This window comes from Tachyglossus aculeatus, chromosome 10, assembly GCF_015852505.1.
Source record: "Tachyglossus aculeatus isolate mTacAcu1 chromosome 10, mTacAcu1.pri, whole genome shotgun sequence".
Classification (NCBI taxonomy): domain Eukaryota; kingdom Metazoa; phylum Chordata; class Mammalia; order Monotremata; family Tachyglossidae; genus Tachyglossus; species Tachyglossus aculeatus.
Genome location: NC_052075.1, coordinates 49,598,465 through 49,626,090, shown reverse-complemented (window position 1 = coordinate 49,626,090; position 27,626 = coordinate 49,598,465). Strand labels below are relative to the sequence as shown.

Below are 27,626 nucleotides of genomic sequence, written 5' to 3'. Positions count from 1 at the left end.
TTCGTGGGGTTCGACGGGCAGAATGGCGCCGGGGAGCGAGCCTCCAGCGCGGCGAAACCGGAAGTAACCCCGGCGGCGCAGGCGCAGAAGCGGCGCCGTCGCGCTTCCGGTTGCGCGCGCAGCCGCGGGGGGCGCCCCGCCCCAGGGCCGCGCAGGCGCAGAAGGCGGCCCTCCCAGCGCCGCGCAGGCGCAGAAGCCGCCCCGCCCTAGCGCCGCGCAGGCGCAGAAGCCACCGCCGGAAGTTGCCGAGCGGCCCCTCGCTGCCTCCTTTTGTTTCGCGCATCAGCTGCGCCTGCCCCGCCCCTCGCGAGGCCGACCCCCCCCGACCACGTGACCCGGAGTGGCGTAGCCCTTCCCGCCGGGTCCCTTCCCCCACGCTAGTTTTCTTCCCTTCTTACCCTCCCTCCGTATCTCCCCTCCACCTCCCGAGGCCGAAAAGACTCGAAGCGTCGACGGAAGTTGCCGAAGCGGGGGGGGGGGGGGTCGCGGCGGAAGGAGCCGAAGCACAGAACTTCCGGAAGGAGCCGAAGTCCGGGGCTGAAATCCTCCGGAAATTGCCGAGGCCAGTCTCCGGAAAAGCCGGAGGCCGGGAACGGAGGGGGCGCCCTCGCCGCCGCCGGAAGGGGGCGTGCCTTTCCGTAGCCGGAAGGAGCCGAAGGGGCGGCGGAAGTCGCCGGAGCGGGCGGGCGGGCGGGCACGGAGGAGGAGGGAGCGAGGGACGCCTCCGCCGCCGTCTCAGCATGTCCGACTTCGACGAGTTCGAGCGGCAGCTCAACGAGAACAAACAGGGTGAGGGTTGGGCGCGGAGGGGAAGGGGCGCGGGGGCGGGGGGGAGGCGGCGCGCGCCCCCTTTCATCGCGCACGCGCTCCCCTTCCCCCTGCTTTTCAGCGCGCACGCGCACACGCGTCCCGCGCGGGCAGGCGGCCACGTGACCTCCCACGGCGCGCGCGCCCCCTCCCACGTGGCCCAGGCCTGGGGGGGGGGAGGGCGCGCGCGACGCCAGGGGGCGACTCGCGCCCGTCCGCCAGGCACTACTTCCGCTTCCGGTCCCGCGCCGAGCGCGCGCGCGCGCGCGTCCCCGCGCCCCCCCCCCCCCCCCTGTGGTGGTCGTGAACACCTTCGTCTCCCACGACGGTTTGGCCGGGTTCCCCCCCCCCCCCCCCGCGTAGTAATGATAATAATGTAATGTATTTGGTAAGCGATTACTATGTGCAAAGCGCTGTTCTAAGCGCTGGGGGAAGGCAAGGCCATCAGGTTGCCCCACGTGGGGCTCCCAGTCTCCATCCCCATTTTACAGATGAGGGAACTGAGGCCCAGGGAAGTGAAGCGGCCCGCCCGAAGTCACCCAGCTGACAAGTGGCAGAGCCGGGATTTGAACCCGTGACCTCTGGCTCCAAATAATAATAGTGGTGGTATTTGTTAAGCGCTTACTATGTGCAAAGCACCGTTCTAAGCGCTGGGGAGGTTAGAAGGTGATCAGGTTGCCCCACGTGGGGCTCACAGGCTCCATCCCCATTTTACAGATGAGGGAACTGAGGCCCAGGGAAGTGAAGCGGCTCGCCCAAAGTCACCCGGCTGACAAGTGGCGGAGCTGGGATTTGAACCCGTGACCTCTGGCTCCAAATAAAAATAATAATGGTGGCATTTGTTAAGCGCTTACTACGTGCAATGCACCGTTCTAAGCGCTGGGGAGGTTAGAAGGTGATCAGGTTGCCCCACGTGGGGCTCACAGGCTCCATCCCCATTTTACAGATGAGGGAACTGAGGCCCAGGGAAGTGAAGCGGCTCGCCCAAAGTCACCCGGCTGACAAGTGGCGGAGCTGGGATTTGAACCCGTGACCTCTGGCTCCAAATAATAATAATAATGGTGGCATTTGTTAAGCGCTTACTACGTGCAATGCACCGTTCTAAGCGCTGGGGAGGTTAGAAGGTGATCAGGTTGCCCCACGTGGGGCTCACAGGCTCCATCCCCATTTTACAGATGAGGGAACTGAGGCCCAGGGAAGTGAAGCGGCTCGCCCAAAGTCACCCGGCTGACAAGTGGCGGAGCTGGGATTTGAACCCATGACCTCGGGCTCCAAATAATAATAATAATGGTGGCATTTGTTAAGCGCTTACTATGTGCAAAGCACCGTTCTAAGCGCTGGGGAGATTACAAGGTGATCAGGCTGTCCCATGGGGGCTCACAGTCTTCATCCCCATTTTACAGATGAGGTAACTGAGGCCCAGACAAGTGAAGCGACTCGCCCAAAGTCACCCAGCTGACAAGTGGCGGAGCTGGGATTTGAACCCATGACCTCTGACTCCAAATAATGATAATAATAGTGGTGGTATTTGTTAAGTGCTTACTATGTGCAGAGCACCGTTCTAAGCGCTGGGGGAATGCAAGGCGATCAGGTTGCCCCACATGGGGCTCACAGTCTCCATCCCCATTTTACAGATGAGGGAACTGAGGCCCACAGAAGTGAAGCGGCCCGCCCGAAGTCACCCAGCTGACAAGTGGCGGAGCCGGGATTTGAACCCATGACCTCTGACTCCAAAGTCCGTGCTCTTAACACTGAGCCACGCTGCAAGCGCTTAGTACAGTGCCCTGCATACAGTAAGCACTAGGTAGATATGATTGAGTAATGATAATAACAATGATATTTATTAAATGCCTACTAATAGTGATGGCATTTGTTAAGTGCTTACTATGTGCAAAGCACTGTTCCAAGCGTTGGGGGAATGCAAGGCCATCAGGTTGCCCCACATGGGGCTCACAGTCTCCATCCCCCCCTTTCCAGAGGAGGGAACTGAGGCCCAGAGAAGTGAAGCGACCTGCCCAAAGTCACCCAGCTGACAAGTGGCGGAGCTAGGATTTGAACCCATGATCTCTGACTCCAAATAATAATGGTGGTATTTGTTAAGCGCTTACTATGTGCAAAGCACTGTTCTAAGCGCTGGGGGAATGCAAGGCCATCAGGTTGCCCCACGTGGGGCTCACAGTCTCCATCCCCATTTTCCAGATGAGGGAACTGAGGCCCAGAGAAGTGAAGCGACTTGCCCAAACTCACCCAGCTGACAGTTGGCGGAGCTGGGATTTGAACCCGTGACCTCTGACTCCAAATAATAATAGTAATAATGGTGGTATTAAGCACTTACTATGTGCAAAGCACTGTTCTAAGTGCTGGGGAAATGCAAGGCGATCAGGTTGTCCCATGTGGGGCTCACAATCTTCATCCCCATTTCACAGATGAGGTAACTGAGGCACAGAGAAGTGAAGCGACTTGCCCAAAGTCACACAGCTGACAATTGGCAGAGCCGGGATTTGAACCCATGACCTCTGACCCCAAAGCCTGTGCTCTTAACACTGAGCCACATTGCAAGCGCTTAGTACAGTGCCCTGCATACAGTAAGCACTAGATAAGTATGATTGAGTAATGACAATAACGATGACATTTATTAAGCACCTACTAATAGTGATGGCGTTTAAATGCATACTATGTGGAAAGCAATCAATCGTATTTATTGAGCACTTACTGTGTGCAGAGCACTGTACTAAACGCTTGGGAAGTACAAGTTGGCAACATATAGAGACGGTCCCTACCCAACAGTCTAAAAGGACCGTTCTAAGCGCTGGGGAAGTTACGAGGTGATCAGGTTGTCCCACGTGGAGCTCACAGTCTTCGTCCCCATTTTACAGATGAAGGAACTGAGGCCCAGAGAAGTGAAGTGACTTGCCCAAAGTCACACAGCTGATAATTGGCAGGGTCAGGATTTGAACCCATGTCCTCTGACTCCAAATCCCGGGCTCTTTTCTACTGAGCCACACTGCTTACTATGTGCAAAGCACTGTTCTAGGCCCTGGGGAGGTTGTAAGGAGATCAGGCTGTCCCACGGGGGGCTCACCGTCTTCACCCCCATTTTCCAGATGAGGGAACCGAGGCCCAGAGAAGTTAGGTGACTTGCCCAAAGTCACACAGCTGACAAGTGGCGGAGCCGGGATTTGTTAATAATAATAGTAATAGTGGCACTTATTAAGCGCTTACCACGTGCAAAGCACCGTTCTAAGCGCTGGGGAGGTTGCAAGGTGATCAGGTTCGTTCATTCATTCAATCATATTTATTGAGCGTTTACTGTGTGCAGAGCACTGGACTAAGCGCTTGGGAAGTCCAAGTTGGCAACATCTAGAGACGGTCCCTACCCAACAGTGGGTTCACAGTCTAGAAGGGGGAGGCAGAGAACAAAACGTGTTAATAAAATAAATAGAATAAATACGTATAAATAAAATAAATAGAGTAGTAAAAACGTACGAACATATATGCATATATGCAGGTGCTGTGGGGAGGGGAAGAAGGCAAGGTGAGGGGGATGGAATGGGGAGAGGAAGGAAGGGGCTGAGTGTGGGAAGGCCTCCTGGAGGAGGTGAGCTCTCAGTAGGGCCTTGAAGGGAGGAAGAGAGCGAGCTTGGTGGATGGGTGGAGGGATTGGGGGCATTCCGGGACAGGGGGATGATGTGGACCGGGGGTCGACGGCGGGACAGGCGAGAACGAGGCCCGGGGAGGAGGTGAGCGGCAGAGGAGCGGAGGGTGCGGGCTGGGCTGTAGGAGGAGAGAAAGGAGGAGAGGTAGGAGGGGGCGAGGGGATGGATGGACAGCCTTGAAGCCCAGGGTATCAGGTTGTCCCCTTGGGGGCTCCCAGTCTTCACCCCCATGTTCCAGATGAGGGAACTGAGGCCCGGAGAAGTGAAAGGACTTGCCCAGAGCCACACAGATGACAAGTGGCGGAGTCAGGATTTGAACCCGTGACCTCAGACTTCACAGCCCGGGCTCTTTCCACTGAGCCCCGCTGCTTCTCACTTGTACCGGCCACGTGATGGTTAGGACGGTGGGTTTGGGGGAGGGAGAGAGGGAAGGTTGCCCAGGTGTGCCCCCGCTTTGCTCAGCGCGCCCCTGTGAGTGTGTGCTTTAGGGGCCCCCTGAAATCCACTGGCTGGTTGGAGGCGGAGGGGGGTCCCCCGTCCAGGAGTTTTGAATGGGGTCTCCCTTAATAGCAGTAATATTAACAATGTTGGTATTTCCTAAGTGCTCGCTATGTGCTAAACACTGTTCTAAGCACTGGCAGGGGTTACAAGGTGATCAGGTTGTCTCACAGTCCTAACCCCCATTTTACAGATGAGGTAACTCAGGCCCAGTGAAGTGACTTGCCCAAGCTCACACAGCAGGCAGAGCCCGGATTAGAACCCATGACCTCTCACTCCCAAGCCCGGGCTCCTGCCACTGAGCCACGCTGCTTCCCTTCACCGTTTTTCATCCCTCAAGTCTTTCTGAAGCCCTCTGCTTTCCCCTCCTCGCGTCCCAACCGGAGACCCGCGCCTCTTCCCCTCCCAATCCGGAGAGGTTGACTTGGGTGCTTTTTGAAGCTGGGTTAGGGCCGGGTGCCGTGGCAGCGCCAGAACGGAGAATTCTCCGTCGGAAGTCTCCTCTACCACCGCCCTACGTTCCCTGAGTCTGCAAACATCTCTTTTTCCGTCTCCTCGGGGCCCAGGATATTCACGTGCACAAAGTCAGGGTCACCGGTGGGCAGGGATCCACCTGCAGCCTCTTTCCGTACGCAGGCGTGTGCGGGAAGTGTCCGGAGGAGATAGAGCCCATGCATGGGACAATTGATTAGGCATTGATGGCTGTGCCCACTTCAGACCGCGTGCATCCCCCCTTTGGGAGCTTTAAGCGGGATCTCTAGGAGCGGTGCCTTTCGCACTCATTAAGCCCTTACAGTACACCCTGTCTTGCTTTGAGCTCTGGGGAATAAGATGGGAGGACCACAACTTGTACTAGAACGCGGGGAAGGGACTCGGGAAAAGACCAAAAAGACACTGAGCGCACAGCCCCGGAGTGGGGAAGGAATTCTCAGGTGCCCTGCTGCTTTCATCCAGGAGGTAGGAGTTTTCGGAAGACCGAGAAACCCGGGGGGAAGGCTAGGGCCGCCCGGGTGGCTGGCGGACCTGGTGAATCGGCCGAGCTCCTGCATTATTTACAGCGGCCGGCTTCAGGTTTCTCAACTCACCTTGCCCCTTCCACCCAATCCCTGTTACGGGATCTTCAATCCATCCGGAGCCAGAGGTCGCTTGGGGTGGGAGAGGAACGGCAGACTCCCGAGGGCCGTTTCTCGGCCTTAGTTGCCTGGAAGAGGGTCCCGGGTGACATTTTCTCCTTGTTCTCTCCCTCCTCTGGTCCTTAATTGGTGAGGGGGCAACCCTCCCACAGAGATCGGCGGCGGGCCCTCGGTTTCTGTTCCTCCCTCGTCTTCCCTGGATCTCTCTGGGATCTCGGTCTTGGTTTTGTCGACATCCCGGGTTGTTGAGGGGCCTGCGGCAAGGCCTGGTGGCTTGGGGCCTCGGAGGCGGTTTGATTCCCGGGGCCTGTGATTTGGCGGGTGGGGGAGGTGACCCCAGGAAGAGAGGACGAGGGGTCCCCGCCCGCGGCATCCCTCACTCTCCGCCTGCCCTCTCCCTGGCCCCGTCAGAACGGGACAAGGAGAACCGCCATCGGAAGCGCAGCCACAGCCGGTCCCGCAGCCGGGATCGCAAACGCCGCAGCCGCAGTCGTGACCGACGTAACCGGGATCAGCGGAGCGTCTCCCGGGACCGACGGCGCCGCAGGTATCCGGGGGAAGGGGCAGGGGATGGCGCGGGCAACCACCTGAGGGTAAAGGGGGGTAGCGGGGGTGAAGGACTGAAGAGTCAGGGAGTCTGAGGGTCGGCTGTGTGGAGTAGGGACTGGCTGGTCATCTGGAGGGCCGGGGGTGGGTGGGTGGGTGGGGGCTTGGACTGGGCTGGCCCCTGGCTCCCAGAGCCTCAGGGGCCGTCATCCTCCCACCCCTGCGGCCACCGGCTCGTCAGCCGGACTCCGGACTGGACCCCGTCGTCCCTGGGGTGGGAGGCTGGCCGGGGCCAGGATCCTGGACTCTGCAGGTCCCCCCTGTTGTATCCCCCAGCCCCGGACCCGCAGCCATCCTTTGGGGCCGTGAGGGGAGAGGGCTCCAGGCCACCCCTCCGTCCCCACACCTCTCCCTCTTCCCACCCTCAGCAAACCCCTGACCAGAACCCCCGGAGAGGAGCAGAGCGGACTCATGTGAGCTTGGACCCCTTCTCCCCCACCCGCCTTTCCTCTTCTCTCCTCGCTTTCTCTTCTCCCTCCCCAAGCCTCCCGCTCCAGCATCTTCTCCCTTTCTCTTCCTGGCCGGGAGGGAGAGGAGGGGGGTCAGTCTAGCGGGGCGGTGGGCGATAACCTAAGACCATGTTGGGGGAGGGCAGAGGAGAGATGGCGGGGAAGAGAAGATCAAGGGTTGGGGGGATGGTGGAGAGATGTGGGAAAGGGGAGGTGGGAGTCAAAGATTCCGGGGATGGGGGGGGGGTGGGGTCCGTCCTCTCGTCCCCCATTCCTCCTTCTCTGTCCTCCACCTCTTCCTGCCTGTCTGACCCAGCGCCTCTGCGGGGGGATGGCAGGGTGGGGAGCGGAGGGAGGGCCCAGGGCCGACGGAGGTGGTCACGGCTCCCCTCCCGCCGCAGCCGCTCCCCGCGCCATGAGAAGAAGAAGAAGATCCGCAAATACTGGGACGTGCCGCCGCCCGGCTTCGAGCACATCACCCCCATGCAGTACAAGGCCATGCAAGGTAGCCCCTCCTGTCCGGGGCCCCCCACGGCCTAGGGGGGCTTCCTCTCCCCCACCCCGCTCCGGAGCCGGTGGGGTGGGGTGGGAGGGGGGTCCGGCCCAGCGGAGGGAGGTGGGGCTCACTGGGTTCTCCCCTCCCTCAGCGGCCGGCCAGATCCCAGCCACCGCCCTGCTCCCCACCATGACTCCGGATGGCCTGGCGGTGACCCCGACCCCGGTGCCCGTGGTTGGCAGCCAGATGACCCGCCAGGCCCGGCGCCTCTACGTGGGCAACATCCCCTTCGGCATCACTGAGGTACTGCCTCCCTGCTCTCCCCCAGGCCCCCCTCCCCTCCCCCCACGACTTACATACTGCCTCTCTCCACTCCACCCCCCCCCCCCCCCCCGTGTCCCCTCCCTCTGCAGGTGGATGCCAGTGCAGCTTTGGTGGCCAGGGTGTCCCCCCACCCCGCCCCACCTGCCCCCACTTCCCCAGGACCCCCTTCCTTCCCCCCCTCCCCTCCCAAACAAAGCTGAGGGAGCAGACATAGACACACACAGACACCACAAAGCCTTGGGCCAGAACGCACACAGCGCAACACACAGACACGTAGGGCCGTCTCCATTGCCTGCTTTCCCGGCGACGTCTCTGGGTGTAAGGGATTAGACCCGCCGCATCCGTGTGTCGTTCTCCCCCCCCCCGCCCCAGCCCCCAGCTGCCGCGGTCCCCCCCCTCCCCCAGCCCTCCCCCCGATCTGCCACTCGCACAGTTTGATGAATCCATTTGATCAGACCCGTTTCCCCCTCCCTGCCAACCCGAGATCAAAGAGCTGTTTCCATTTCTCTTTAAAGTGAAAATTTGTGGGGCTGAGATCCCTCGTAGCAACAAAAAGTTTGCTACCGTCGGCCAAGGCAAGTAAGGTCCATTCTGGCTTTTCTCACCTGCTCTTTGCTACATTTGAAAAACTCCCCCTGGGCCCAAAAGCCAGGGCCCTCCACATCACCACTCTCTCCCCGCCCCGCCCCCCTCCTCCTCTCCTCTTCCCGGTTCCCCCTCCTCTTCCTCATACCCGACTTCTCTCTTGCCTTCCCTCCCTCCGCTGCCTGCCTGCCTGCCTCCCGCTCTCTCTGTCTCTCTCACTCCGTCTCTTCCTCCTCCTCCTCCTCTTCCCCTCTCCCCCGACCCTCCCTCCACCTCTTCCTCCCCATTCCTACGTTGCCTCTCTCCCTTTTCCGATTTCTGTTTCTCCCTTTCCTTTCCTCTCCGTCTTCCATCCCCCTTCTGTCTTTCTGTCTGTCTCCCTCTCTCCCTCCTCTCTGACCCTGTATTCCCCCTCCCCCCCCATCCCGCCCCGCCCCCGGTCCCTTTCTCTCCCCTGCAGGAAGCCATGATGGACTTCTTCAACGCTCAGATGCGCCTGGGTGGGTTGACTCAAGCCCCTGGAAATCCTGTCCTGGCCGTCCAGATTAACCAGGACAAGAACTTTGCCTTCTTAGAGGTGCTTTGGGGAGGCGGGGGTGCCGGGGTTGCCGGGGGGGAGTCCCTGCGTGCCCCTGGATGGGCAAGGCATCTTGTCACCTTGAGGGTAGAAACCTTGTATCTCTCCGTCCCTCACCGACCTAGTCCCACCCCAGTCAGCCGGAAGAACTAGGCAACTAATCTTAGTGTCTGTTGAACTCCTACCCTGGGTGATGCGCTGTACTGAGCACTAGGGAGAGCCTAGTAGAGTTGGCTACCGTCCCTGTCCCCGAGGAGCGAGACGGAACCTAAAATAAGTTGTAGGTGGTGGCCGGGGGTGGGAAGTAAAAGCTTAGAGCCGTGTACCTAAGTTCCCCGAGGGAGCTGCAGGATGGAGACCCGTCCAGGGGCCGACGGCGGGGGCTGGGGGGTGGCCGCCAGAAAGCAGGAAGAGCCGCGCAGGCCGAGGACGCGACGGTCCCCGGAGACGCGATGCTCGGCCGGGGCTGACCAGACCGGCCCCGCGTCCTCGGGGTTTCTTCGGGCAGGACGAGGGCTTGGGCAGAGCTGGGGGCGGGAGATGGGTCGGCGGTTTCCCCCCCAACGGAACCCCCCGGTCATCCACGCCCGTCTCCCCCACCCGCAGTTCCGCTCCGTGGACGAGACGACCCAGGCCATGGCTTTCGACGGGATCATCTTCCAGGGACAGTCGCTCAAGATCCGCCGGCCCCACGACTACCAGCCGCTGCCCGGCATGTCGGAGAATCCGTCGGTCTACGTGCCCGGTGAGGCCCGGGCCCCGCGCGCCGTGGGGCGGCCCCCCGGCCGGCCCAGGGGGTGACCCAGGCTCCGTGTTCCCTGCCAGGTGTGGTGTCCACTGTGGTCCCGGACTCCGCCCACAAGCTATTCATCGGCGGCCTGCCCAATTACCTGAACGATGACCAGGTACCCTCACCCCCACTCGCGTCCCTCTGGCCTCCGTAGGACGCGGCTGTCCTCCCCTGACCAACCCCTCTCTTCCCGCGCGCTCGTCCCCCCCGCCCCTCAGGTGAAGGAACTGTTGACGTCGTTCGGGCCACTGAAGGCATTTAACCTGGTCAAGGACAGTGCCACTGGCCTCTCCAAGGGTTACGCGTTCTGTGAGTACGTGGACATCAACGTCACTGACCAGGTGAGGCCCTGCCCTCCCTCCACCTGCTTCTTTTCGTCCGACTCCTCTCTTCCGTCTCCCACCCCGCCAGCCTGCCGGGCCCAACCCCGCACAAACTGGGACGGGAGGCGAAGTGAAGCGAGGGGCGCGGGGGGCTCCCCACCCAGCCCCGGGGCGGGACTGGGCCCGGGAGAGAGACGTCCAGGTCGGTCCTAAACCCCCCAGCGCCATCCCCTCCTCCTCCACAGGCCATTGCGGGCTTGAACGGGATGCAGCTAGGGGACAAGAAACTGCTGGTACAACGGGCGAGTGTGGGGGCCAAGAACGCCACGCTGGTGAGCCCGGCACGTCACCTTCCTAGCTTCCCGGGGGGCGGGGGGGGCGGGCGGATGGGTGTTCGGGGGGGGGGGGGGGCAGGAGCCGGTGGCTCTTTCCGGCCCCGATTCCGCAGCGGGACTGGGGAGAAGACGACGAGGCACGGCGGGCCTCGGACGCCGCCGGGGATCTCTCCCCTCGGCGTCCTTCCCCGTGCCGGCGAGTGACGGATGGGGAACGGGGACCGGCCGCCGCGGGGGTCACCCGGGTTTCGAGAAGGGCGGCGGGGACCCGGGGGAGGCCGGGCCTCCCCCCACCCCTCCCGTCCCCTCTCCCCACCTCCCGCGCAGTCGTCTGACTGGGCCCCCCTCCCGTACAGAGCACGATCAACCAGACTCCGGTGACGCTGCAAGTGCCGGGCCTGATGAGCTCCCAGGTGCAGATGGGCGGCCACCCGACGGAGGTGCTCTGCCTGATGAACATGGTGCTGCCCGAGGAGCTGCTGGACGACGAGGAGTACGAGGAGATCGTCGAAGACGTGCGCGATGAGTGCAGCAAGTACGGCGTCGTCAAGTCCATCGAGATCCCCCGGCCCGTGGACGGCGTGGAGGTGCCCGGCTGTGGCAAGGTCAGAGGGCCCGGCGGGGAGGGCGGGGCGGGGGGGGGGGACCCCCGACGTCCCCATCTTGCTTTCCCGTCGTTGCCCTCCCTCCCCGGGGGGCCGGTTTCTCGCAAACCATTTGATGGAAGGAAACGCCCTCGGTTGCGGCGGTATTTCGGCGGGGGTTAATGGAGCCAGGAGGTCTCGGGCCTGAGCCACGCTGGCAGGCGGCCATCAGGCAGGGCGGTCTAGGGGTTAGAGCCCGGGCACCACCTGCCTGGGTTCTTCGCTCCTCTGCCGGGTGACCTTGGGAAAGTCACTTCACTTCTCTGGGCCCCAGTTCCCTCATCTGGAAAATGGGGGTGAAGACCGTGAGCCCCTCGTGGGACAACCTGATCACTTTGTAACCTCCCCAGCACTTAGAACAGTGCCTTGCACATAGTAAGCGCTTAATAATTGTCATCATTATTATTATCATTGAAGGATTGAGCCCCTACTGTGGGCGGGTCACCGTTCTAAGCACTTGGGAACAACAGAGTTGGTAGACACGTACCCTGCCCCAGATGAGCTTCCAGGCTAGAGGGGGAGGGAGACATTAATATAAATACTGTACTTAGTATTAATTTATAGTTAACGACTTATTGGTAAGTACAGAAACGCAGTAGGGTTGAGGGTGGGGGAGGGATGCCAAATGCCCTAAGGTCACAGATCCTAGATGACGTAGAAGGGAGAGGAAGCTGTGGAAAAAAGGGGCTTAACTGGGGAAGGCCTTCCAGAGGAGATGCGACCTTAATGAGGCTGTGCTGGTGAGAGGAGAGTGGTGGTGTGGCGTACGTGGAGGGAGAGAGACTTCCATGCAAGGGGGAGGATGTGGGAAAAGGGACGGCGGCGAGATAGATGAGATGAAGGGACAGCGAGTCGGTCGGTGTCAGAGAAACCAAGTGAACGTTTTGAGCTGTAGCAGAAAATCAGTGAAGAAAGGAGGGAGGCGAGGTGATTGAGTATTTTTTAGAGCCGATGGTAAAGAGGAGTTTCTGTTTGATGTGGAGGTCCTCCAGCGGAGAGACTTGGACTGGATGTTTTGGTAGAAGAACGGCCCGGGCAGCCGAGCGAAGTGTGGACTGGAGTTGGGAGAGACAGGCCGAGTGACCATTCGCAGCAGGGAGGCTGTTGGCAGTAGTGAGGGTGGAATAGGATAAGTGCTTAGATCAGCGTTGTAGCAGTTTGGGGAGGAAAGGGTGGGGGGTTTAGCACGGTCTTGAAGTTGGAACTGACATGATTTGGTGACAGACTGATTTTGTGGGTGGACTGAGAGTTGGACAACACCAAGGTTATGGGGCTTGTGAGACAAGGAGGATGGTGGCATTGTCTGTCTACAGTGATGGGTAAGACAGGGATGGGGGGATAGGTGAGCTAAGAAATACCGTTAAAAAAAGCAGCCTGTCACAGGGTACCAGACTACAGACTACCCCACAGTGCACACAGAAACACACCCCACTGCTTGTGGAAGAGGCCTGGGGGCAGCCCCCACCCGGTGACTTAGTCCGGGACCCTTCCTGGATTCTTTCACACTTCCGTGGGGTTCACCCCGGCAGACGCCATCTTCCCCGGGGGGGCTGCCTAGTGGAAAGAGCCCCAGCCTGGGCGTCAGAAGATCTGGGTTCCAGTCCCAGCTCTGCCACTTGGCTGCCGTGTGACCTTGAGCAAGTCACTTCACCTCTCCGGGCCTCAGTCCCCAGTCTCCCTCCCGTGAGCCCCCCATGGGACCACCTGATCACCTTGTAACCTCCCCGGCGCTTGGAACAGTGCTTTGCACATAGTAAGCGCTTAATAAATGCCATTATCATCATTCATTCAATCGTATGTATTGAGCGCTTACCGTGTGCAGAGCACTTGGGAAGTCCAAGTTGGCAACACCTAGAGACGGTCCCTACCCAACAGCGGGCTCACGGTCTAGAAGGGGGAGACAGACAACAAAACATGTGGACCTAATTGTGTCTACCCCGGCGCTTAGAATAATAATAATGATGGTATTTAATCAGTGCTTGACACCGAGGAAGCGTTCAACGGATACCGCAACTTACCCCCACCGCCCCCGGCCGCTGAGGTCTCGCCCTCAGTGCAGCATCCTTCCCGCGGCCCGGTTTCTCACGTGTCCCCTTCTTTCCCACCGTGTAGATTTTCGTGGAATTCACTTCCGTCTTCGACTGTCAGAAGGCCATGCAGGGCCTCACAGGGCGCAAGTTCGCCAACAGAGTGGTCGTCACAAAATACTGTGACCCCGATTCCTATCACCGCCGGGACTTCTGGTAGAGCTGGGGGAGGGAGGGGGCTTGGAGTAGCTGTGGAAGGGGAGGGTTCGGGGGGCGGGGGGGGGGGGGAGAGGGGAAGGGACGGGACGGGGGGGAGGGATGGAGGGGGGACGGGCCACTCTTGTGGGGGGGGTCCTCCTCCACGGTAGCAACATAGTGTGTTTATATTTTATGGCCAAAACTTTTTCAATTTTGTTCTCCCCTCCTGCCTCCCCCTTCCCCCCCCACAACTTCCTCCGGGCCCCCTACGCTCCCTTCCCCCCCCGTCGCCCCCGTCCCCCTTCCCTGTGATGATTTATTCTGTAGTAGAGATGTCGTTTGTCTCCCCTCCACTGCCCCCTCTTCCTCCTCCCATCCCATCCTCCGTGGCAGTTTCATATTTGCGAAGACGGATTTGCTCATTAAACATTTTGTTGTATTTTATTCGGCGCCGACTGCGTGTGGTCCCGTGTCTCAGAGGAAGCGGCCGGCCGGGGCGGGGTGATGGGAGAGGGTTGGGGCTTGGTGGGGGTCCATTTCCCACCAGGGTTTGGGTAGGGGGCTGGGGGGGGACACCTATTTCCCACCAGGCTGTTGAGTCCCATCCTCTAATAAAAGCGCTGCTTCCTCCTCCGTGCCCCGACTTAGTTCAGTCGATCAATCAGTCGTATTTATTGAGCGCTTACTATGTGCAGAGCACTGTACTAAGCGCTTGGGAAGTACAAATTGGCAACACATAGAGACAGTCCCTACCCAACAGTGGGCTCACAGTCTTAAAGGGGGAGACAGAGAACAGAACCAAGCATACCAACAAAATAAAATAAATAGGATAGAAATGTACAAGTAAAATAAATAAATATTTATTTATTTAATTTTAATTTAATTAAAAGTAAATTAATTTAATTAATTATTAATCTGATTTGATTAAAATTAATTTAATTTTAATTAATTAATTTAATTAACTGTTAATTTGATTAATTATTTAATTATTAGTTATTTAATTTGATTAAATAAATTTAATTTATTTACTTAATATCAAGGCCGGGACTGGCGGCATCACACCCCCTCAAACACACACATCCATACGTATCTATGTATGTGCATATGCATGTATCAATCAATCAATCGTATTTATTGAGCGCTTACTGTGTGCAGAGCACTGGACTAAGCGCTTGGGAAGTACAAGTCGGCAACATATAGAGAGGGTTCCTACCCAACAGTGGGCTTACAGTCTAAAAGTATATATGCACATATGTTATATGTGTACCTGCACACGCAGAGAAGCAGCGTGGCTCAGTGGAAAGAGCCCGGGCTTGGGAGTCAAGAGGAACTGGCTTCTAACTCTGCCACTTGTCAGCTGTGTGACTTTGGGCAAGTCACTTCACTTCTCTGGGCCTCAGTTCCCTCATCTGGAAAATGGGGGTGCAGACGTGTGAGCCTGCCCCGTGGGACAACCTGACCACCTTGTAACCTCCCCAGCGCTCAGAACAGTGCTTTGCACATAGTAAGCGCTTAATAAATGCCGTCATTATTATTATCTCACTTCACTTCTCTGGGCCTCAGTTCCCGCAGCTGTAAAATGGGGATGAAGACTGAGCCCCCGTGGGACAACCTGATCACCTTGTAACCTCCCCAGCGCTCAGAACAGTGCTTCGCACATAGTAAGCGCTTAATAAATGCCATCATTATTATTATTATCTCACTTCACTTCTCTGGGCCTCAGTTCCCTCATCTGTAAAATGGGGGTGAAGACTATGAGCCCCCCATGGAACAACCTGGTAACCTCCCCAGTGCTTTGCACATGGTAAGCGCTTAATAAATGCCATCATTATTATTATTATCTCACTTCTCTGGGCCTCAGTTCCCTCAGCTGTAAAAGGGGGATGAAAGACTGTGAGCCCCCCATGGGACAACCTGATCACCTGGTAACCTCCCCAGTGCTTTGCACATGGTAAGTGCTTAATAAATGCCATCGTTATTATTATTATCTCACTTCATTTCTGTGGGCCTCAGTTCCCTCATCTGTAAAATGGGGATGAAGACCGTGAGCACCCCCCCCCCCCACCCACCGTGGGACAAACTGATCAGCTGGTAACCTCCCCAGTGCTTAGAACAATGCTTTGCACATAGTAAGCGCTTAATAAATACTATCATTTTTATCTCACTTCACTTCTCTGGGCCTCAGTTCCCTCAGCTGTAAAATGGGGATGAAGACTGAGCACCCCTGTGGGACAACCTGATCACCTTGGAACCTACCCAGTGCTTTGCACATATAAGTGCTTAATAAATGCCATCATTATTATTATCTCACTTTATTTCTGTGGGCCTCAGTTCCCTCATCCGTAAAATGGGGATGAAGACTGTGAGCCCCCCCCCACCCCCCAACCATGGGACAACCTGATCATCTGGTAACCTCCCCGGGGCTTAGAACAGTGCTTTGCACATAGTAAGTGCTTAATAAATGCCATCGTTATTATTATTATCTCACTTTATTTCTGTGGGCCTCAGTTCCCTCATCTGTAAAATGGGGATGAAGACCGTGAGCCCCCTGCCCCGGTGGGACAACCTGATCACCTGGTAACCTCCCCAGTGCTTAGAACAGTGCTTTGCAATCAATCGTATTTATTGAGCGCTTCCTGTGTGCAGAGCACTGTACTAAGTGCTTGGGAAGTCCAAGTTGGCAACATATAGAGATGGTCCCTACCCAACAGTGGGATCACAGTCTAGAACAGTGCTTTGCACATAGTAAGTGCTTAACAAATGCCATTATTATTATTATTAGTAGTAGTAGTAGCAGCAGTAGTTAGAGAAGTGTGGCTCAGTGGAAACAGCACGGGCTTTGGAGTCAGAGGTCAATCAGTATTTATTGAGCGCTTACTGTGTGCAGAGCACTGTACTAAGCGCTTGGGAAGTACAAGTCGGCAACATATAGAGACGGTCCCTACCCAACAGTGGGCTCACAGTCTAAAAAGGTTCAAATCCCGGCTCCGCCAATTGTCAGCTGTGTGACTTTGGGCAAGTCACTTCACTTCTCTGTGCTTCAGTTCCCTCATCTGTAAAATGGGGATGAAGACTGGGAGCCCCCCGCGGGACAACCTGATCACCTTGGAACCTCCCCAGCGCTTAGAACAGTGCTTTGCACATAGTAAGCGCTTAATAAATGACATTATTATTATTATTAGTAGTAAGCAATTAATAAATGCCATTATTGTTATTAGTAAGCAATAAATGCTATTATTATTATTATTATTATTATTATTATTATTATTATCTCCCGTCGCTCCTTGGAGGCAGCGACAATGGCCCCCTCTCAGTGGAGCCGCGCGACGCCGCGCCACTAGGCCCCGGGGGCGGGCTGAGGTGGGGGGTGCCGGAAGTGGCCGCCGGCCGGAAGTGACGCAGGGCGCTGGCAAGTGAGGGCAGGTTGGGCGCGGAGGCGGAAGTGACGTAGCGCGCCCGGCAAAGTGAGGGCAGGTTGGGCAGCGGAAGTGACGTGAGAGCTGGCACGAGAGGGCGGGCGGGGAAGCGGAAGTGACGTGAACGTTGGGAAGTGAGGGCTGGTTGGGGAGCGGAAGTGACGTAGAGCGCTGGCACGTGAGGGCGGGTGGGGGAAGCGGAAGTGACGTAGGGCGCTGGCACGTGAGGCGGGTTGGGAAGCGGAAGCGGAAGTGACGAAGCGCGCTGGCAAGTGAGGGCAGGTTGGAGGTCGGGCTACGGAAGCGGGAAGCGGTCCGGGAGAGGGTGTTTCCGGTTCCGGCGGGGATCTAGCGGGCCGCTTCCTCTCTCCCCCACCGGCCCCCTCAGCGGGAGGCGGGGGGCGGTGGTAGCCGGCTGCCAGGATGATGACGACGACGGCGACGGCGACGACGACGATGACAGGAGCGGCGGCGGCGGCGGCAGCCTGAGGGCGGGGACCCTGCGACGCCCCTCCCGGGGCCGGCGGAGGTGAGGAGCCGCCCCGGCCCGAGGCGGCGGCGGCCCCCGGGGGCTCGGGGGTCACGGGGCAGGGGCTCCAGTCACTCACTCACTCACTCAGTCAGTCATTCATTCATTCATTCACTCACTCAATCGTATTTACTGAGCGCTTACCGTGTGCAGAGCACTGGACTGAGCGCTTAGGAAGGACAAGTTGGCAACATATAGAGGCGGTTAATCAATTAATCAATCGTATTTATTGAGCGCCTATTGTGTGCAGAGCACTGTACTGAGCGCTTGGGAAGGACAAGTTGGCAATAGCTAGAGACGGTCCCTACCCAACAGCGGGCTCACAGTCTAGGAGGGGGGAGACAGACAACAAAACAAAGCATATTAAGAAAATAAAATAGAATAGATATGTACAAGCTAAATAAATAGAGTAATAGATATGTAGAAACATATATACGTGTATGCAGGTGCTGAGGGGAAGGGAAGGAGGTAATCAATCAATCGTATTTATTGAGCGCTTCCTGTGTGCAGAGCACTGGACTGAGCGCTTGGGAAGTACAAGTTGGCAACATCTAGAGACAGTCCCTACCCGACAGCGGGCTCACAGTCTAGAAGGGGGAGACGGACAACAAAACATATTAACAAAATAAAATCAGTAGAATAGATATGTGCAAGCTAAGTAAACAGAGTAGTAGATATGTAGAAACATATGTACCTATATACAGGTGCTGTGGGGAAGGGAAGGAGGTAGTCAATCAATCAATCGTATTTATTGAGCGCTTACTGTGTGTAGAGCACTGGACTGAGCGCTTGGGAAGTACAAGTTGGCAACATATAGAGACGGTCCCTACCCAACAATCAATCAATCAATCATATTTATTGAGCGCTTACTGTGTGCAGAGCACTGGACTAAGCGCTTTGGAAGGACAAGTTGGCAACATCTAGAGACGGTCCTTACCCAACAGCGGGTTCACAGTGTAGAAGATTCATTCATTCATTCATTCATTCAGTCGTAGACTGTGACTGTGAGCCCACTGTTGGGTAGGGACCATCTCTATATTACTTCCCAATCAATCAATCGTATTTGAGCGCTTACTGTGAGCACTGTACTAAGCGCTTGGGAAGTACAAGTTGGCAGCATATAGAGACGGTCCCTACCCAACACTGGGTTCACAGTCTAGAAGATTAATTCAGTCATTCATTCAGTCGTAGACTGTGACTGTGAGCCCTCTGTTGGGTAGGGACCGTCCCTATATTACTTCCCGAGCGCCTAGTCCAGTGCTCTGCACACAGTCAGCCCTCAATAAATACTATTGAATGAATGAATGAATAGGGGCCATCTCTGTATGTTGCCAACTTGGACTTCCCAAGCGCTTAGTCCGGTGCTTTGCACACAGTAAGCGCTCAATAAATACGATTCATTCATTCATTCAATCGTATTTATTGAGCGCTTACTGTGTGCAGAGCACCGGACTAAGCGCTTGGGAAGGACAAGTAGAGAAGCAGCGTGGCTCAGTGGAAAGAGCCCGGGCTTGGGAGTCAGAGGTCAGGGGTTCTAATCCCAGCTCTGCCAATTGTCTATTTATTTCACTTGTACATATTTACTATTTTATTTATATTGCCAATGATGTGCATCTAGCTTTACTTCTATTTATTCTGACAACTTGACACCTGTCCACATGTTTGGTTTTGTTGTCTGTCTTCCCCTTCTAGACTGTGAGCCCGTTGTCGGGTAGGGACCGTCTCTCTATGTTGCCAACTTGTACTTCCCAAGCGCTTAGTCCAGTGCTCTGCACACAGTCAGCGCTCAATAAATACGATTCATTCATTCATTCAGTCGTATTTACTGAGCACTTACTGTGTGCAGAGCACTGCACTAAGCGCTTGGGAAGTACAAGTAGAGAAGCAGCATGGCTCAGTGGAAAGAGCCCGGGCTTGGGAGTCAGAAGTCATGGGTTCCAATCGCGGCTCTGCCAATTGTCAGCTGTGTGACTTTGGGCAAGTCATTTCACTTAACAATAATAATAATAATAATGGCATTTATTAAAAGCTTACTATGTGCAAAGCACTGTTCTAAGCGCTGGGAAGGTTACAAGGTGATCAGGTTGTCCCACGGGGGGTTCACAGTCTTCATCCCCATTTTGCAGATGAGGCAACTGAGGCACAGAGAAGTGAAGTGACGTGCCCAAAGTCACACAGCTGACAGTTGGAGGAACCGGGATTTGAACCTCTGACTCCAAAGCCCGGGCTCTTTCCACTGAGCCATGCACTTCTCTGGGCCTCAGTGACCTCATCTGTAAAATGGGGATGAAGACTGTGAGCCCCCCGTGGGACAACCTGATCACTTTGTAACCTCCCCGGCGCTTAGAACAGTGCTTTGCACATAGTAAGCACTTAATAAATGCCACTGTTATTATTATTATTACAATTTGGCAACATCTAGAGACGGTCCCTACCCAACAGCGAGCTCACAGTCTGGAAGGGGGAAACAGACAACAAAACAAAACATATTAACAAAATGAAATAAATAGAATGAATATGTACAAATAAAATAAGTAAACAGAGTAATAAATACATACAAATATGCGTACATATATACAGGTGCCGTGGGGAGGGGAAGGAGGTAAGGCGGGGGGATGGGGAGGGGGAGAGGAAGGAGGGGCTTCAGTCTGGGTTTGAATCCCGACCCTGCCACTTGTCAGCTGGGTGGCTTTGGGCCAGCCACTTCACTTCTCTGGGCCTCAGTTCCCTCATCTGGAAAATGGGGATGAAGACCATGACCCCCCCCCCCCCCCCGTGGGACAACCTGACCACCTTCATTCACTCATTCAGTCGTATTGAGCGCTTACTGTGTGCGGAGCACTGGACTAAGCGCTTGGGAAGTACAAGTCGGCAACATATAGAGATGGTCCCTACCCAACAGCGGGCTCACAGTCTAGAAAGGGGGGACAGACAACAAAACAAAATGTATTAGCAAAATTAAATAAACAGAATAGTAAATCTGTGCAAGTAAAATAGAGTAGTAAGTCTGTACCAACATATATACAGGTGCCGTGGGGAGGGGAAGGAGGTAAGGCGAGGAGGGGGAGAGGAAGGAGGGGGCTCTCCCCAGCACTTAGGACAGTGCTTTGCACATAGTAAGCGCCTAATAAATGCCATCATTATTATTGTTATTAATACCGGCTCCGCCATTTGTCGGCTGTGTGACTTTGGGCCAGTCACTTCACTTCTCTGGGTCTCAGTTCCCTCATCTGTCAAATGGGGATGAAGACTGTGAGCCCCACGTGGGACAATCTGATCACCCTGTTCTCCCCACTCCAGCGCTTAGAACAGTGCCTTGCCCATAGTAAGCGCCTAACAGATGTCATCATTATTTTGGCATGTAGTAAGCGCTTAGAACAGTGCCTTGCACATAGTAAGCGCCTAACAAATGTCATCATTATTTTGGCACGTAGTAAGTGCTTAATAAATGCCATCATTATTATATCCCGGCCCCGGGGGAGAGGGGCCGGTCCGCCGCGCTCCTCGAGCCCCCCGTGTGCCCCCTCCCCAGATGCGGTGGTGACCCCGACCCGAGGCTTCTCCCCGCGGGCCGTCCCCTCCGCCCGCCACCATGTCCACCTCCTCCCTGCGACGCCAGATGAAGAACATCGTCCACAACTACTCGGAGGCGGAGATCAAGGTGCGCGAGGCCACCAGCAATGACCCCTGGGGCCCGTCCAGCTCCCTCATGTCCGAGATCGCCGACCTGACGTACAACGTGGTGGCCTTCTCGGAGATCATGAGCATGATCTGGAAGCGGCTCAACGACCACGGCAAGAACTGGAGACACGTGTACAAGGTGAGCCTGCCGCATCCTCTCCCCTGATGTCCCTGTCCTCCAACCCTTGGCCGCTCCCCTTCCTCCCCCACGTGAGGGTCCTGACACCTCTTCGGCCTCCCGTTCCCCCCCCGGGTCGGTCTCGCTGCTCCCCTCCTGCCCCTCGCCCTCCTTCCCGCTCCAACCTCCGACTCTCCCCTTCTTCCCCGCCACCCGCGCGTCTCGCCGGCCCTTCCCTCAGACCCGGTTCCCCTTCAGAGAGCCCGCCTCAGTTTCCCCGGGTGTCGCCCCTCCCCCGGGGGCCGTGGCGGCGGCGCGCACACGCCCCCCCCCACCCCGGCCTCCCGCTCCCTGCCGCCCGCAGGCCATGACGCTGATGGAATATCTGATCAAAACCGGGTCGGAGCGTGTGGCGCAGCAGTGCAAGGAGAACATCTACGCCGTCCAGACGCTGAAGGACTTCCAGTACGTGGACCGGGACGGCAAAGATCAGGGCGTGAACGTGCGCGAGAAGGCCAAGCAGCTGGTCTCCCTGCTCAAGGACGAGGAGCGGCTCCGAGAGGAGCGCGCCCACGCGCTCAAGACCAAGGAGAAGCTGGCCCAGACCGCCACTGGTAATGCCACCCCCCACCCCCTTTGCCCTGCTTCCCACCCTGTAGTCCCCGGCTCCCTTGGGACCTGGAAGCAACCGGAGCGGCTACTGGGAGTTGGGCCCCTGCCCCAAGCCGGGACCCGCTCCGAGAAACCGTGTCTCTGGAACCGTCCCGCCCCGGAGGGTCACGAGTGCCGGAACCTGCCTCGTTCTGTCTCTCCTCCCTGCCCCGTGCGTTCCTCCGTCAAAGTGCCGGCCGGCCAAAACTACCTCGCCCGTCATCATCGTCAGTCATATTTATTGAGCGCTTACTGTGTGCAGAGCACTGTACTAACCCGGCTGGCCTCGCGTCCCTCACGAGGTGCGTTTTCCCAGCTGCACCTCTTCTCCCCACCCCCCTCCGCCGGCGCGCCAGACAGTCAGAATTGCAGTCGGCGGAGCCTCCGCCAGTCATCGGCCTCCCGGGAGGTTCCCCAAATTCCCCGGGGTGGGTGGATCCTGAGGGCAGCCGCCTCCGGGCACGCAAAGAGCGGAAGAGTTGGTGGAGAAGGTGTGTCTGAACCTTATCTGCCTTTAACTTTGCCTCCCTCCTTGGGCGCAGTCCTTCCCGCGGGGTGTTGCCGGGATCTCCTGCCACCTCCCTCTCAGGCCGCAGAGATAAGGGGACACAGGCATCCCGGCCTCCCTAGCCCCGGGGGTCCAGTCCCTAGCCGCATCCCCCCTTGCCCCTTCCAACCCCACACCCCCCCCAGGGACTCAGGTGTCCGGCCACCCCGCCCCCCCAGCCCCCGGCTATTCCACCCCTCAGTGGCGTCGGCGGCTCCCGTGCCCCCCGAGGAGCAGGCTTGGCCCCAGAGCAGCGGGGAGGAGGAGCTGCAGCTACAGTTGGCCTTGGCCATGAGCAAGGAGGAGGCTGACCAGGTCAGGGGGCCCCGGGCTGGGGTAAGGGGGGTCAGGGCGCTGTTTTGGGGGGGTTTGATTTTTGGTTTGTCATTCCATCGCCATGACCCCTCCCCTTCTCCCGTCCCTTTCACCGCAGACACGCACTCGCACATCCGACCCCTCTACCCCTTGCTTTCCCGCTGCTTCGGGCGCTCTCTACCTCTGCGTGGGTCTCTGCTGCTTCAGGCTTGTCTGGGGTCCTGCCCCTTCCCGCTCGAGTCCGCCCAGAACCACTGGGTTTGGAAGTGAATTTCCCACGTGGGGCTGTGGTCACATCCCGCCGCCGCCGCCGACCAGGGCCGGGCTTGAAGTTGGGCGGATCCGGTGCGGCCCGGTGGGTCACTGGGTGACGGACGGGGCCTTGGGGGCCCCGGGAGCCGATGTCCGTGGCCAGCCGCTTTCCCTGTCGCCAGTCGCGGCGAGGGAGGGGCTCTGTCGTTTCTTGGATCTCCGTGGGTTCTCCCGCCCGGGGCCCGGGAGAGGGGAGCGGGGGCCGCGGAGAAGGCAAAGCCGGCGGCGTGAGAACATCGGGCAGGGGTTTGGAGAGGAAGCCCACTTCTCGTCGGCCCGTTTGGTCTTTAAAGTCGGGAACGGCCCCCGGAGGAGAAGGGGATGGGGGTCCCCCGCCTGCGCATCCTGAGATTGGGATCTCGGCGCTAAGTCAGCCTTAGGCTTGCCACGGCGGGAAGGGTCAGGGCTGGAGAGGCGAGACCCCAAGGAGGGAGACCGGGGGCCAAAAGATGGCAACCTGAAGACGGAGAGGACCAGAGAGGCGGGTTTCAAGGGGAGCGGCCTCCCCTTCCGGAAAGGGCGAGCGGGAACTTGGAAGGGATGGGTGTGAAGACCTCCCCGAGAGGAACCGTTAGCAGACAGACAGACGGATGTAGCGGCGGGAGGCCGGCCGGAGCCATCACGGTCCCGGACGCACGTTGCCTTCCGGGCCGACCCTCTTTGTGTTTTAGGATAGGTAGGTTCCTGCCGTGCAGCCCTTTTCTTTCGGATCCCAGATTCTGTTCCGGGGTGGGGAGGGGAAGGGACGGGTGAAGGGGACGTGGCTTGTGCCTTGCTCTGTCTCTCTGCGTCTCTGGGTTTCCGGGTGTACGGCAACTTGCTCTCTGCCTTAGTTTGGCCTCGGGCCCCGGGGCATCCGGCGGGTCCGAGTGTGTGGGACCACGGGCGTTGGTCCCCGCCTTCACTCCTCTCCGCCTCCTCCTCTGTCCGGCTCCACCCGTGGAGCGCTTCCTCGGCCTCTCCATCTCTCTTGGCCCCGGCCTGCTTCTTCCTCTTGCCCGGGGCCCGGACCCGGGCCCTGGCCGCTCCCCTTCCCCTCACGCTGTGTTTCTCCCCAGCCCCTGCCGGGCCCCGAGGACGATGTTCAGCTCCAGTTGGCGCTGAGCTTGAGCCGCGAGGAGCATGACAAGGTCAGAGCCGCCGCCCGCGGCCCCTCCTCCCCCGCCGCCCCCTCGGACTCTCTCTGTCTCTATCTCCGGGACCTCTTTTCAGAGCCGCCTCGACTCCCCGGATCCTTGGGCTCTGCGAGTAGACGCCTCCCCAAGCGCCCTTGCCGCCCCGCAGGCAGGCAGGAAAGCTCTCGGCCCACCCCCCCTCCCGGCGTGTCCCCCAGGTCCCCCTCCACCTGGCTGCTCCAGTTCTTCTCGACACCTCCCGCCCACGGGCCTTCCGCCCACCCCACCGACCCCTCTCATCTCTGCTTTCAGTTTTTCTCACCGTTTTGGGGCCGAGGGAGGGGGCTGTCTGGGGCGGTTCCGGGAGGGAGGGCCGGCCGGCGTTCCCGTCCCCGCGGGTGAGCGTGGCCGTCCCTGGCTTGCCCAGGCTGCCCCGTGCCGGGGGGTGCCGCGTGGGCCGGGGGATGGAGGGGAGGAAGGAGGGGCAGGGCCGTCCCGTCCGCCCTGCCTGCCTCCTTCCCTCCGCCCCCCGTCCCCCGCCCGAGCCCTCCGGCCCCCTCTGGGCTCTGACCCCCCTCTCTCCCGTCCCCCCCCCCCAACCCCATGGCCTTCCCAGGAAGAGCGGATCCGGCGTGGAGATGACCTGAGGCTGCAGATGGCCATCGAGGAGTCTCGGCGAGAGAGCGGTCCCAGTGGGGTCAGGGAGGAGGTGAGGGGGGCGCAGGGGAGGGAAAGAGAGGGTTGCCGGGAGGGGAGGTTGAGCCGGGGGGCCGGGTGGGGGGGGGGTGTCGGGCTGGAGAGAGAGGAGGAGGAGGCGGCTGGGGGTGAGGGGCTCCTCCCTCCACTCCAGGCCCGGTCCTGCTGATCCTCTCCATCAGATTTCTGTCTCTCTCTGTTTTCCCGGTCCCCCCCACGCCTCCAACTCGCCGTGACTCCGCCTCTCTCCTCGTCTCTCCCTCTGTCTCTCCGCCCCTGCACGCGTCTCCCAGTCTTCCCTCATGGACCTCGCCGACGTCTTCACGGCTCCGGCCCCTCCCGTCACGGGGGACCCTTGGGGGGCCCCCACCCCCCCCCGCCGCCGCGGCCACCACTACTACTTCCGACCCCTGGGGGGGAGCCCCGGCCGGCCCTCCCGCCCCGCCCGACCCCTGGGGGGGGCCCGGCTGCTGCCTCGGGGGACCCCTGGAAACCCGCCTCGGCCCCCGGCGCTCCCACCGACCCCTGGGGGGGGCCTCCCGGACCTCCTGCTGGAGAGGGCGGTGGGCCTGACCCCTGGGGGGGGCCCTGACGGTGAGTGTGACGCTCCACCACCGGCCCCTCTCGGTCCTCTCGGGGAGGCCCCGGTTCCCGTGGACGACTGAGATCTGACTCCGGCTTCTGGTCCGGGCCCCGCTCTGCCCTCCCCTCCCTCCCGGGCCAGCCGGCGGGCCACCAACGGGTCCCGGTGGGCCAGGCGGGGAGGGGCCGGTCCCGCCGCGGCAGGGGACGCTCACTGGTCCTTCCCCCTCCGCAGGTGCAGGGGTGGGTCCGGCCGGCGGCCCCGCTCCCACGGCCGACCCCTGGTCGTCGGGCCCGGCCCCGGCCTCCCAGCCGGCCCCGGACCCCTGGGCCCCGGCCCCGGCGGCCCCGGCCTTCTCAGACCCCTGGGGGGGCTCCCCGGTCAAGCCCAGCGCCAACGGCACCGCAGGTACTCCGCGCTGGCGGCCCCGGGGACGGGGGGAGGCCGAGGCCCCTCCCTGACCGGAGCCCATCCCCAGCAGGCAGCGGTTTTGAGGCGGAGACGGATGAGTTCTCAGACTTCGACCGTCTGCGGTCGGCCCTGCCCGCCTCGGGCAGCAGCACGGGTGAGTGGGGCGGGGGTGGGCCCAAGAACAGAACAGAGCCGCTGGCGGCCGGCCCCCTCCCCGGCCGCCGGTCCGGTCATTCCGGACCCCGGCGGGACCTAGCCCGGCTCGCTGCCGGCTGAGCCTGGGGCCGCGGGGCCTGAACCGTCCGAGGACCCGCTCCTTCTCCTCGTTCCGCCCGCTGCGGCCCCTGGGGCGGACCTCCGTGGGCCAGGGGCCGGGTGCCGACGGGGTGGGGCCCTGGGGAAGGCCAGGACGGTTTTCGCGGGATCCTTTTCCGCTCCCCTTTCTCGGGCGTAGCGGGGCCCGGGGCAGCCGCCTCAGCTCCCCTTCCCAGCAGTGGAGGGCTGGCGAAGCCTGAGGCCTGGACTCCCCCCTCCACTTCCCAAATCTCCAGCTCAGGGCCCAAGGGACCCTCAGCCTCGGACCTGCGTGTCGGTGGAGTTGCCCCCCATCAGTCGAACGTCAGCCCAACCCCTCCGATGACAGTTCCCCAGGTCAGAGCCCGCGAGCCCCCCGTACTGACGGTCCGTCTGTCCTCCCCGCCGCAGGGGAGCTGGAGCTGCTGGCCGGGGAAGTGCCAGCCCGCGGCGCCGGATCCTTTGACCTGAGCGGGGTGGGAGGCTCCCTGGCGGAGGCGGCCCAGGCCCCCGCCCCGCCCCCGCCCCCTACGCGCAAAACCCCTGAATCCTTCCTGGGGCCCAACGCTGCCCTCGTGGACCTGGACTCGCTGGTCAGTAGCGCCAAGCCCGGCCCGGCCCCCGGCCCCAAAACCAGCAACCCTTTCCTGCCACCTGGTAAGTGACCTCTTGGCCCCCCGCCCCCCCAAAATGGGTCTCTTGGTCGGCCTCTCCCCCGGAAGCCAGATTTGCGGGTGGGAGAAGGGTGGGGGGTGCAGGGGGGGGTCCTGGCCTTGGTCACTGCCCGATTTGCGCGTGCCCCCTCTCTGGCCGGGTGCATCTCTCTCTGGGTCTCGGTTGCCCCGCGCTGAACCCCACGCCCTCTTGTCTCTCTCTCCCCCCCCACCCCAGGCCCCCCGGGACCCGGCCCCCCACCCACGGGCCCCTCCGTCACCAACCCATTTCAGCCTCCGCCCGTGCCCCCGATGACCCTGCACCAGCTGCGCCTCAGCCCCGTCCCGGGCCTGGCGGGCCCCCACCCGTCCCAGCCCCTGCCCTTTGCGCCCCCCATGGTGGTCCCCCCCGGCCCCCTGACCCCCATTCTGGGGCCCTCTGGGGCCCCGCCGCCACCAAACACTAACCCCTTCCTCCTATAACGGGGGACCCGGATCACTCCCCCTGTACAGATTCCAGATGCCCCCGACCAAGAGATCAGTGTTGTCAGTGCATGAATTGCCCCCAACCCCAGCGCCGCGCCCTCCCACCCCTCCCTCCTGCCCCCCCCCCCCCCCCCTCACACTACAGCCTCCCGTCCCCGTCCCCACGTTCCTCCCCAAACTGGAAGCTGGGGACGTGGTGAGGGGGTGGGCAGGCCACCCTTATCCTTTGGCATTAGAGGGGAAGGAGCAACGAGGGCCCCCCGACCTCCTCCGAACCCCCCCCTCCCGCCGAGCCTTCCCCCCGGTCGATCAGTGTTCGTCACCCCCCTAGTGATTCTGTCTGCTGGTGACTGGCAATTTCAGGAATAAAT

At 59.7% G+C, this 27,626-nt stretch overlaps 2 protein-coding genes across 3 annotated transcripts; both read left to right on the top strand.

The window, feature by feature from the left end:
• The first annotated feature begins 704 nt into the window (after positions 1–704).
• U2AF2 (U2 small nuclear RNA auxiliary factor 2) lies at positions 705–13,504 on the top strand. 2 transcript variants are annotated; one of them, XM_038753206.1, is made up of 12 exons: positions 705–789; positions 6,506–6,641; positions 7,069–7,113; positions 7,551–7,654; positions 7,797–7,948; positions 9,015–9,131; positions 9,738–9,876; positions 9,957–10,036; positions 10,140–10,262; positions 10,490–10,576; positions 10,936–11,184; positions 13,336–13,504. In XM_038753206.1, exons 1-12 carry the CDS (start codon positions 741–743, stop codon positions 13,468–13,470), a joined length of 1,416 nt encoding a protein of 471 aa, XP_038609134.1. In that variant the 5' UTR covers positions 705–740; the 3' UTR covers positions 13,471–13,504. The 2 variants fall into 2 exon arrangements, with proteins under 2 accessions (XP_038609134.1, XP_038609133.1); XM_038753205.1 differs by having other exon boundaries at positions 10,490–10,585.
• Positions 13,505–17,184: 3,680 nt separating this feature from the next.
• EPN1 (epsin 1) lies at positions 17,185–27,364 on the top strand. Its single transcript, XM_038752824.1, is given in 13 exon segments — positions 17,185–17,393; positions 20,926–21,213; positions 21,557–21,806; positions 22,593–22,705; positions 24,076–24,147; positions 24,749–24,841; positions 25,122–25,199; positions 25,201–25,289; positions 25,291–25,412; positions 25,694–25,819; positions 25,890–25,976; positions 26,528–26,773; positions 27,008–27,364. Coding segments are annotated over 12 exon segments (1,749 nt in total). The 5' UTR covers positions 17,185–17,393; positions 20,926–20,985; the 3' UTR covers positions 27,253–27,364.
• Positions 27,365–27,626: the final 262 nt, after the last annotated feature.

Excerpts from the sequence above, each read along its gene's own strand:
- U2AF2 (XM_038753205.1), top strand. The coding sequence starts at position 741 with ATGTCCGACTTCGACGAGTTCGAGCGGCAGCTCAACGAGAACAAACAG. Across the intron at positions 7,114-7,550 it reads GAGGAGCAGAGCGGACTCAT|CCGCTCCCCGCGCCATGAGA; the intron begins GTGAGCTTGGAC and ends CTCCCGCCGCAG. Across the intron at positions 9,877-9,956 it reads TCCGTCGGTCTACGTGCCCG|GTGTGGTGTCCACTGTGGTC; the intron begins GTGAGGCCCGGG and ends GTTCCCTGCCAG.